Source organism: Solanum lycopersicum, chromosome 12 (genome assembly GCF_036512215.1).
Source record: "Solanum lycopersicum chromosome 12, SLM_r2.1".
Lineage (NCBI taxonomy): Eukaryota > Viridiplantae > Streptophyta > Magnoliopsida > Solanales > Solanaceae > Solanum > Solanum lycopersicum.
The window spans coordinates 64,526,311-64,539,258 of record NC_090811.1 but is presented as its reverse complement, the minus strand read 5'-3'; the positions used below and the strand labels follow the sequence as shown (position 1 = coordinate 64,539,258).

The 12,948-nt window shown below is 28.6% G+C and overlaps 1 protein-coding gene across 1 annotated transcript; it reads left to right on the top strand.

Annotated features, from left to right (window-relative positions):
- Positions 1–8,354: 8,354 nt before the first annotated feature.
- Positions 8,355–9,083, top strand: LOC138340520 (uncharacterized). Its single transcript, XM_069292247.1, has one exon. It carries the CDS (start codon positions 8,355–8,357, stop codon positions 9,081–9,083), a length of 729 nt encoding a protein of 242 aa, XP_069148348.1.
- Positions 9,084–12,948: the final 3,865 nt, after the last annotated feature.

The window sequence follows — 12,948 nt, the reverse complement described above, 5'->3', positions numbered from 1 at the left end:
GGGATATAAACAAGGAAAAAATCTATATACGTATAGACATAATTTTTAGATTATGTTAATACGTATGGTTTAACTTGATACGAAATCTAGAAATAAGTAAAAAAAAATATTGTAATTTAAAAGTTACTCAATATAGAAAATATTACTCTCTTGTTCAATAATATTTATTTATTATGTTTTTTTGTCTATTTTATTTTTATTGTTAAATGATAAATTTTTAAGTTTAATTAGGTTTTATGATAAAATTATTGTTGGATAGTAGAAGTATTTTTTTTTATAGTGATCACAAAAGAAGGTCCGTCACATAAATTGAGATTAGGTTTCATTCAAATTTATTTGTCAAAAAAGTATATTATTTATATATGGTTAAAATAATTTTGTATGTATGTATGGTAGATGTCAAACCTCTTTAGACTACTTTATGTGTCTATTTCTTTAGATTTTGAACCATCTTATTAAAAGTTTTGATTCTATCACTAATTGAGATATATATATACAACAAAAATAACTACGTAATTGATGAAATTCCACAAGTGAAGTGGAGGATTGAGCATATACAGACTTTACAATACTTCTCGAAGGTGAAAGCCGAAAGGTAAAATGATTATTTTCAAAAGATTAACGGCTCAAGAACAACAAATCCAAATATAAGGAAGAAGAAAGCAATGGAAACAAAACTTAACAACTAACCGGGGGACAATGTAAATCCTACAAGAATTAAAGTATCAAGAAAAATAAAATATTGCGATCGTCTAAGCACAATAAACAATAAATGGTGGTAAATGACACAATCAAAGAAGTATGATAACAAGTCGCTAGTACAACGATGAAACACTAATATGCCTAAATTTTTGGGGAGCAAGACAACACTCTACTATCTACTGATCTTTCTTTTCGTGAGCCAAGTGGCGTTGATATTCGATTTCAAAAATTTTACCTTCTCGAATACCATGTTAAAGTTTGTCATCATCTAGTCTAAAAATTTAAACTTTTAAAGAGAGCACACTTTTATTAAACGCAAAACATCTCAATCTCACTTTTCTCATCTTATCCTCTATGAAGGTTACTCTCACCATATCTCGATTAATCTCACGTCTGATCTTATCACTCCTTTTATGCTCATACATTCACCTTAATTAGCATTCTCATTTCTGCTACATGCATCTTATGATTATATAACTTTTGCTCCTTAAAAGCTATTAATAATTCTTTTATAATTCCTATGATATATGATTTAGTATACTCAATTTTTAATTAAATAAAATACTTTTTGGGTCTGCTAATGAGAAAGTATGTAATATTGTCTATTTCAAAAAATATAATATTGTTAAAATATTGGGTAACAATATAAATTAACATGTTATTCTATAAATAATTTAGTAGTGAATGATGTAGACAATTGTGTATATTTATAAGTGAATGAATTAAAAGTGCACAATTTAATCCATTAACAAAAGTTTAATATACTTAATTTGTTATTATAACAATTTTTTTTAATGATTATGAAATCTAAATCAGCTATCGCACATTTTAATTAATTTTATAGAATATTTTTCACTTTTCATCTGTAACAAATACTAGTTAAAATTTTATTTATCCACGTTAATATTTCTCTTGACTTAATATTGTTATCATATATTTTTCTTCCCTTTTTGTAGCAATAATTATATTTTTTTCCTTTTCAAGTTATGTATCCATTGACATGTGATACATCATACACGTACAATGCCCTTGATCAAAGAATTATATTACACATAAAATGTATAGTTTAGGGCTTAAGGCTCAAACTAATAATGTGATTAACAATTGTTTCCATTAAATATATAAGAGAAGGAAAATTATCATTTTATGTTGAGAGTAAATTAAGAATTTTAATATCATGAATTTTAAAAAATAAAAGATACATACCATGTAATTTCTTGATTTATTATTATAAAAAATAGATAAAATAAGTGTAAAATTCAAATTACGTACATATTGAAACATAATTTCAATTTTATATCAATTTTTACTCAGATGAGTAATTTCAAATCATGGTTGCAAGTTTGTGTCTTATTTAATTGTAAATTTAGAATTTTTTTCTCTTTAATTTATTGTCTAGTCATAACTATTCAAAGCATAATCAAACTTTTGAAATGTCCATGGATTAGCTTTTAATGATATTTTTCTTTAAAACCAAACTAGTATTCTTCTTGGTTGACTTTTTTTTTCTTTTCCTTTTTTCTACTTTTCCAATTTTGTTATTAATTATGCTATCTAGAATATTCAAAAGTCTTGTTGAATAAATTAGTTACTTGTCAGGAAACTTCTTTTTTACTAGAAATTTCTTTTATTATTTTTTTCTAGTATTAATAAGAAATACTAAGCAGATACATTATCTTTTTTTCTAATTAAACATCTAATATTTAGTTATAGGAGTATTCAGATTAACATTTACAACCACCAAAATCTTTGTAATAATTGATCATTACTAACAGATAACTATCTTACACATATATATGTCTGAAAAATGACCAATTATTTTTTAAAATTCATTATTTTATGAAAAAATGCATAAGTATTCCCTTAATTTATGTTCAAAATTTCAGAGACACATTTATAATATACTAAGATTCTATTATCCTCTTGAACTTATTTATAAATAATTTTATACCCCTTTTCGACCTACGTGACACTAACTTAAAAAAAAATCAACAGCGTTGAACCCACAGAATAGTGCCACGTAGGTCGAAAAATGCTAGAAAATAGTTTAAGAGGTTATAGGACCTTAGTATAATGTAAGTGTATCTCTGAGATTTGAGACATATGTTGAGAGGGTACTTGTGCATTATCTCTTTTTTTATGCTAAAGTTGGTCGGTCAAATCTGATTTTTTTTATCAACATGTTTAGCAAAATAATTAATAAACATATGTGTAGTGTATTAGACTAATAATTCACACACTAGAACATATTTTTGTAGCCTTTCTGTTTGCTGAATTATTAATTTGTCCTACTTGCTGTTGTTCATGATGAAACTGATTCCACGTTGGATTAATTGGAATGCGATTTCAGACATGTTATAAAGTTTTGACAATTTTTTTTTTTAAAATTTATTTTCGAAGCGTGAGTTAATTATAAGATGTAATTTAATATGATATTAGAGTTAGATCCACTGAGGATCTGGCATGAAGCCGACCCTCGAATTGTATGGGAATTAACTTGTCAATATACTTTCGGTCTTTGAATATCACACTCTAGATCAGATAATGAAATTTTAAAAAAATAACTGAATTCATCTACGAGAGCAGGTGTTGATGAGAACAATTTCATTAGTATATATTAAGATAAGATTTCTGAACTTTTTAAAAGGCTCGAGCAATTTTTGAATCGAAATAGCTTTTTTCGGGTGAGTTAGACTTAAAAACAAGTTGACTACCATTACCTTTTAACATTTTATATATTCATATATAATATATAATACTAAGTTTTATAGACTTCCCTTTTGTGCACTTTTCAATTCAATTAGTGTGAAACCATGAATGATGTTTGATGGTCCTCTTAAAACCACTAGCTATAAAATAAAAATTAATTATATAAAGCCAAAAGATCTTGTTATAACGCTATCATTAAACTTACATATAAATAAATTGAATATATATATATATAGTAGGTTTGTATAGAAAAGTATTAGTTTTGTTGTTTATTTAATTATCAATTTAAAATAATAAAATAATTTAACGTGTATCCAAGTCAGCATTTCCTAGTCAAACAATTTGACGTGTTTTCCAGCCAAAATTTGTATGACTGCATGGCTAAATTCACCACGTGGAAAAAAAACTAAACAAAAAGTAATATTAATTTAATAATACGACTAGTAAAAATCGTCAATACGTCTTTTATCTTATATTAGTTGATTATTATAATATCGTTATCAAACCTAATTACTCCTTACATTCTTGGTACTAAGACTGGTAAAACTTACTCGCACATGGTGTTTATATCAGGTGAATACATGCATGATACGTATTGAAATTTATAGTTCATTTTATTCAATCATAATTAATTGATATGTGTTTTACTTTATTAAATCACGTAATAATAAAAATTATATTGACTTAATCTGAATCCCAATAGGGATAAATTTTTTCCCCACTTGGACTATAGTGCAAAATGAAAAGTCTATTTTACCTTGAGAATGCATGTGAAGCTAAAATTAATTGGTTTTATAGTTTAAGACAATATACATTCTTATACACTAATATTATTGCTTTAAACCAAATTCCAACTAGGTTAATTTGGTTTGTTTTTCATTAGAAAGTAGATTATAATTCTAAAGAATCAAAAGAAAAAAAATTGAAAATTATAAATTAATTTAACAAATACTTACAAAGCATATTACAATTTAAATAATAATTATGCATTTAAAAATGGACGACTTTCACATATAGCAAATAAAAAATTTATATTTGTACGTTATAACAAAGTTTGCATAATTGCGCTCCATAGCAAACATAGAAACTGTATAATTCACTATACATATACAGTTGAAGCAAATTGTATAAAACGAAGTGTATGAAACAAGAAAGAGAAAGACACTTGGACAGAGAACTTATAAAAACGAAGTGTATAATCAAATTGTGTTATTATAAGTGTATAGAAGATTATATACAATTGAATTTGTATAAAATGAGAAAGAGAGAAAGACAAAAGAGACTTGACAAGGAATATACAATTGAATCGAATTGTATAAAACGAGAAAGAGAGAAATTAGATACAATATGAAAATTGTATAAAACGAAAAAGAGAAAAAAGGCAAAAGAAATTGTGCAGGGGAGTATTTTTATTGTATAATTATAAGTGTATATGACGAAAATATATGTACTTGCATGTGCATATATAATTTTCTCATGCTTTTTACAAATAGAAACGTAATTTATACATTTCGCTTGTTTGTATAAGTGAGAAAGGCGAGGGTGGCGAGCGAGATCTGGGAGAGTGGCGAGCGAGATCTGGAAGAGGGAAGAGAGGGGAACAAAAATATATGTATTTATACAATTTTCTCGGCTTTATACAATTAGATACAATTTTTACACACTTGTGTTTGTATAAAAAGTGAGGAAGCAAGCTAGAGATTGGAGGAGAGTGGCGAGGGAGATATTTGGGAGAGAGGCGCCTAACAATTTTTTGCAAACGTTTGCTATAGAACACAATTAAATCGAACCCTAGCTACTCAATTTATTTTAGATTATTAGTTTGCTATTTATATATAATTTTTCCTTTAAAATTACAACCCTATTTGTATAGTCATTTGGTTTGTAATTGATTTAATTTTCTATCGTAAGTTATCAAATCACATAAAAAGATCTTTTCTTTCTAATGTCAAATCAATCAAATCAAATCATAAATCGATTTATTTATTAATTTGATTAAACCTGATGATTTAACCTATTCGCCCTTAATTCCAATACTTACTAAGGTCTAAGAAATCCATATCCTAAGCTTCAAAAAGCCCAACTAATTTTTGGGTAAGATTTATGATGGTATAATTTGTACTCAAAATATATGGCCATATACATTGAACTAGTCCATTTATAATGTATAATTTAATGGGACCAAAATGAAAAATATCAGAAAAAAGGTAGGGGAGCCTAACAACAACAAAAATATTAAAGTTACAATCATTTATATATATATATATATATATGAAATTTGAAAGCTTGCTTTTTCATAGAACTGACACTACCTGTCTAGTCTTTTTTGTTCTACTTTTGTTGTTGTTGAAATTACAACTGGATTGATAATGATATTTTCACTCAATTTAAGCCGTTTATTTTTTTTTTTGTCTAAATAAAACGATAGAATTCAAATAAAAACAAAGTTTAAAAGAGAATGTAGTTATTGAATATTGATACAATTTAAAATATCTAAAAGAGATTGTGGTTATTTATTTATTTATTTTCTGATGATTTTGACGTTACATCAAAGTTGTGGTTGCTATTTATGAACTATTGGTTTTATTTGTGATTTTAACACTTTCAACTCTTTTTAGGATTAAAGTTTAATATTTCTTTGTCTCAAAATAATTGATATTTTAACAAAAATTACCTTATTCAAAAACAAGACGAGAGAAAGTTATTCGAATGGTAAGCACTCCTTATTTTCAACTCAAAAATTGCGAGTTCGAATCACCAAAAGAGCAAAATTGGGTGAAAGCTTCTGAATTAAAAAAAAAAAACTTATTAGAAAACAATAAAGAAAATATGTAATTTATTAAACTATCTTGTTTGATATATATTTCTTAAAAAGTGAACATTTGAAATCGATGAAGTATAAATAAATAATTGAAAAAACATAATAATTTTTATCTTGAATTTTTAAGGTAATACTTAATTTGAGATAGAGACTAGAGAGAGTAATAGCGAAAGAAATATAATATAATATAATATAAATATCTTATAAACAATACAAAAAACACGTCACTCGTTTGATAGTGAGAAATGGGAAAAATGTACTTGCTCTGTTTTAATTTATTTGTTGTACTTTTCTTATTTTAGTCTCTTTAGAAAGAACATTTCTTTTCATTTCTAACAATTCTTTTAGTTTTAATTTTTCGCGTGATATATTAAAAATTAAGACTATCAAAAAAATATTTTAATATATTTGACATTTATTTATTTATTAATATTAAACAATATAATCGAAAAGTCATTTTTTAAAAAAAGAAAAATAATGTCAAATCAATATATAACAAAAACGAAAATAAGATAAAATTTGTTAAAAGCTGCATAAAGCAAAAACGTTTCAGAAAATGACCAAAATATATAAGGTCATATTGTAATTGATTTGTCATTTGATGTTGTAAACATATTATTGTTTTAATTATGTAAGCTGCAAATATCATTTCAGACCAAATATCATTGCAAATATCTAAAAAAAAAAAAGATCTTTCTTTAACCACAATTAATTAATAATAATAATTTAACTATTATTAAATATATATTTTAATAGTAATTAACACATTTTATAAATGTCCTTAAAATTTATAACCAGAGACTGAATCAGAATTAGAAGTTTGAGGATTCTAAAATTCCTTTTAAAAGATTAGAAGATTGGGGGCTTTGAATTTTCTTTTTTTTTAAAAAAAGAAAACTTCTTTTTGATAGTGGAAAGAAAAAGTCCACAAGTTTATATATATATATATATATATATATATATATATATATATATATATATATTTATTTTTAAAAAATAGCCCCTATGTTAGCGAGGAAACATTTACACAATCATTTCATTACTACTAAAAATTACTAGTCGGTTTTGACATTTTCACAATCATTTCATTACTACTAAGTTACTAGTTGGTTTTGTTAGGGGTTTATGAATTAATACACGCACGCGCTGATGCATGCGCACACATTTTTAAAAGGACAGAGCGTGAAGCGAGACATTTTGTATAGTATGGGGCGAGGCGTAAGCCTCGAGATTCGGGTGTAAGTCCCGTGGATCTACGGAGCGTAGTCTCATGTATATTCAATGTTATAATTTTATTACTAATAAAATAAGTAAATGTAAACCTCTCAATGATTTATTATTTCTATTTGGGATAAGTATTAACAATCAGAAATGAAGAAAAAAATATTATGATTACTATTTGAGAAATATCATTACACCAATAGTAAAAGTATGATCCAAAGCAAAAAAGTTCTAAAAAATAAATTAAAATTTCTCGGTGTGCGTTTTTATGTCCAGGACTTACGTTTTTATGCTCGAGGCTTACGCCTCAAATTTTAGGCGCCTTATGGATCTACATCTTCATTTACGCCCCTAAAAACATTTTCTAAAACAATATATATATATATACACACACACACACACACACACCTCTTATGCCTATAAAGACATTGTAATCACTATGGAAAACACACCAAAAATAAAGAAGATTCAAGTTTCCTATTTTATCTTTCTTCTCTCTTTAATTGCTATTAGTTCAATTTTAGTATTTAGTCTTTATTTTATAACATGTTATCAGCACGAGACTCTGTCATCTCAAAGTTTGAAGACTAAATTTGAAGGCTATGGTATTATTATTTTTCTTCTTTTTATTATGGCTAATCTTACTAAACTTGAGTTCGTTGCCCTTCAAAGTTCGGCAAGAACTACCTTTCATGGATATTGGATGCTGAAATCCATTTGGATGCCATGGGTCTTGGAGACACCATTAAAATTGAAAATAAAGCATCAAAATAAGACTGTGCTAAAGCAATGATATTCTTACGTCATCATATTGACGAAATTTCGAAAATTGAATATCTCACAGTCAAAGATCCACTCGTTCTGTGGGATAATCTAAACGAAAGGTATGACCATTTGAAAAATGGTCATACATCCAAAGGCACAATATGATTGGATGAATTTAAGACTACAAGACTTTAAGACTATTCATGAGTACAATTCTGCCATGTTCAGAATTACTTCTCAATTGAAACTATGTGGAGATACAGTTAATGATGTTGACATGCTGAAAAAAACGTTCTCCACATTTCATGCCTCGAATGTGCTTTTACAGCAACAATATCGAGAAAAGGATTTCAAGAATTATTCTGAACTGATTTCTCATCTTCTCGTGATTGAACCAAATAATGAGTTGTTAATGAAAAATCACGAGAATCGTCCCGTTGGATCTACACCACTTCCTGAAGTGAATGAGGTGTACGTCCACCAAGCTAGGTATAAAAAAAGACGCCATGGACGTGGACGTGGTCGAAATTACGACCAAGAGCGAAATCCTTTTCCCGGTGTTAACCATCCACCAAAGAAAAATAGTCATCAAAGGGAAAAAGGAAAAGATGAGAAACGTGAAACAATTAAAATAAATTGCTTCCGATATGGTAGAAGGGGTCATTATGTACGTGATTGTCGTACTCCTAAGCACTTGGTTGAATTTTATCAAGCATCACTAAAAGGAAAGGATAAAAATCTCGAAATCAATTTTATCACTGATCATGTTGACATCACACGCTTGGATGTGACAGATTCCTTCACATACCCTGTAGGAAAAATAGATCACTTAATTGGTGACGGTTTTGTGGATATGAAAAAATAATCCTGATTGATATTTACTAATGTTATTAATATTTGTTGTTTTGTATTGATCATAATGTGAAAAATAAATAGCTAAAGTGCTCATATTTGTCCATGCATATTCATTAAGTCCATTCTTTTAGAAACACCCAATGGAAAGTGAGTTGGAATGTTATGATTTAAAAAGGAATTGAAAAATATTAAAATTATACTTTCCTTTAACTTTGTGGCCATAAATGGAAAAATGTATACGTAAGACCACTACCTAAATTTGTAAGTGGAAAACACCTTTTCCTTTTTGTCATTCAAATGTCTTTTCAAGATATTAAAATTATTATTATATTAATACTTATATTATAGATGCTAAACTAAATCAAATTTAGTATTAAAGGTTTGAGTGATAAAAATCATATGCATTATTAATGATTCAAATATCATTTTAATACTTATACTATTTCTTAAATTATTTAATAGAATATAATTAATCATTTAATATAAATTTATTTTATTACTTTTGAAGATATGGATAATTCTCCAAGCAAATTATCAAATTATGAAGACATTTGCTTGAATTGATTTTGGTACAATACACACGATATTCAAAAATAAAAAATATTTTTCTCATTTAAGTATGTGCAATATAAATGTTACTACAGTATTTGGTAGTACTAATTTGATTTAGGGCTCCGGAAGAGTTATTATAATTTTGCCCAAGGAAACTAAACTCAAAATAAATAATGCCATGTTTTCTCCTTAATCTCGGAGAAACTTATTGAGTTTCAAAGATATTCGTGAAAATGGTATCATATTAAGACAATTGATGAAATGAATCTTGAATATCTTGGTATAACCAAAAATGTCTCCGGGCAGACATATGTTGTAGAAAAATTCACGGCCTTATCTTCTAGATTGTATTGGACAAAAATTAGTGCAATTGAGGCACACTCTATGGTGAACCGGGGGTTTACTGATTCCAATACTTTCGTACTTTGGCATGATCTTCTGGGACATCTTGGGTCTATAATGATGAGACGAATTATACAAAATTCAAATGGGCATCCATTAAGAAGTTGAAAATTCTTTTAAATGGTGAATTTTCTTGTAATGCATGTTATCAAGGCAAGTTAATTGTGAGACCTCACCAACAAAGTTCAAAATTGAGTTCCCTGCATTTTAGGAACGTATACATGCGGACATTTGTGGGTCAATTCACCCACCGAGTGGGCCATTTAGATTTTTTATGGTCCTGATAGATGTTTTCTCTAAATGATCTCACGTATGCCTATTGTCATCTCGCAATTTGACATTTACAAAATTGTTGGCATAAATAATACGATTACGGACACAGTTCCCTGATAATGAGTCAAAAGCACGCCTGAAGTGTGGGGGACCATTAGGATCAAAGGATCAAAATCCTAGAAAAAGAAAATTAAAAGATCAAAATGACACTATGAAAAAACCTCATGTAGAAAGTCAAGATGTGAGTCTGATATCCTTGGAGGAACCAATGAGCTTGAGACTCAAGGAAATAATGATCTATCCATAAAATCAAACGATCATGAAATAAATCTGAATCGCTCAGAAATAGCGGTGGATTATGTTTTTGCATACAATGTTGCATAAAAAATTATGCAAAATTGTGAGGACCTTGAACCTCACAGAGAAATGATTGACAAAAATGGCAAGAAGCAATTCAATCAGAATTGAATTCACTTGTCAAGCGTGAAATTTTTGGGCCTATAGTACAAACACCTAATGGTGTTAAACCTATTGGCTATAAATGGGTTTTTATGCGGAAAAGAAACGAAAAAAATGAAATACAAAGGTATAAAGCATGTTTTGTTGCACAAGGATTTTCTCAAAGGTCCGACGTCAATTATGAAGAAACATACTCACCCGTTATGGATGCAATAACATTGAGTTATCTCATTAGTTTGACGATCCATGAGAAACTTGAAATGCATTTGATGGATGTGGTTACAACCTACCTTTGTGGATCACTCGATAATGAGATATACATGAAAATTTCTGAAGCACTCAAAATTCCCAAAGCATACAGTTCAAAGCCTCGGAAAATGTACTTAATTAGATTGCAAAGATCATTGTATGGTTTAAAACAATTTGGACGCATGTGGTATAACCGTCTTAGTGAGTATTTATCGAAGGAAGGTTATATAAATGATGCGATTTGCCCACGTGTGTTTATAAAGAAATTAATATCAGGGTTTGTTATACTTGCTATTATATCGATGACATAAACCTTATTGCAACTCCAATGGAACTTCACAGGGCAATCGATTATTTAAAGAATGAATTTGAGATGAAAGATCTCGAAAAGACAAAATTATGTCTTGGTTTGCAAATAGAGCATTTGACAAACGGTATTTTTGTTCATCAATCTGCATACCAGAAGGTGTTGAAAAGATTTTATATGGATAAAGCACATCCATTAAGTACTTTAATGGTTGTCCGATCACTTGATGCAAATAAAGATCCATTTCGACCTCAAGAAAAGGATGAGAAAATTCTCGGTCATGAAGTACCGTATCTCAGTGCAATTGGTGCACTAATGTACCTTGCTAACACTAGTAGTCCAGATCTTGTTGGCTATGCTGATGCATGATATTTATCTGACCCACACAAAGCTAGATCTCAAACAGGTTATGTATTCACATGTGGGGGTACTGTTATAGCTTGGAGATCTACGAAACAGTCCATCGTGTCCACTTCATCAAATCATGCTGAGATAATAGCTATTCATGAGGCAAGCCGAGAATGTGTGTGGTTAAGGTCCATTATATACCTTATTCGAGAAAAATGTGGTTTGAAATGCGACAAAGTACCACAACCTTGTATGAAGACAATGCAACATGCATAGCACAACTCGGGGGAGGATTCATAAAAGGCGATAGAATGAAACACATTTCACCAAAGTTTTTCTACATACATGAGCTCTAGAAGAATGGTGATATCAACCTACATCGATTCGTTCGAGTACATCAAACACACACACACACACACGCACGCACGCGCGCGCGCGCACACACACACACACATAATTTTTTCTAATATAAACATGTTATCTACGAAAAATTTACTGAGTTCGTCCATATCCATGAACCTCCACCTAGCTTCGCCTCTGCATATAACTACATTAGATTCATTGACAATTAACTAATGTTGATAAATGCTTTAACAATCTTTGTTAACATATATATTTATTGCCACTAAAAACTATTTTTATTATATGGTATATAATAATACGCTTACCATTCACTTAGTTATTACCAAAAATATTAATATAAAAATTACGAAAACAAACCACTATGTACGTTAATATTCATTAAAAGTAGGAAATTAGGAGTAGCAAATTGGATTAAGGTATGTTGTTTGGAGTAAAAAATTATTTGGATCATTTTCCAACAAGCCCAACCAATTGAATATCATACACAATTTATTAGGAAGCTAAGCTTCAAATGTTATAATGTATGTGACCAAGTAATTATAATAGTGACTATGGGATTGCACATCAAAATTTCACCTAAGGTCACATTGCAAGTCCAAAATTTACCTTAGAATATGGTAAGATTGATGGTTAATGTAGCGTTATGAGAATATTGCAAGGCGAGAAATCAAATCCCTATTAACAAAATAAACATTCATGTAATCAATAAATTGAGAAACGAAGATTCTCCGTATTACGAGTCACGGAGTATCAGATAGATAAATATTTACATCCAGTTGAATGCCTCTTTTGTTGTATTCCTAAGATATAAAATCTTATCGGTAAAATATTTAAAGGACAATGTCATTGACACACCTCAAACTAGGAGAATTTCCAATGAATATTAATAACTTCAAGCCTCAAAGTTGATCTATGCACTAGA

Coding starts and splice junctions, on each gene's coding strand:
- LOC138340520 (XM_069292247.1), top strand. CDS start 8,355: ATGGTCATACATCCAAAGGCACAATATGATTGGATGAATTTAAGACTA.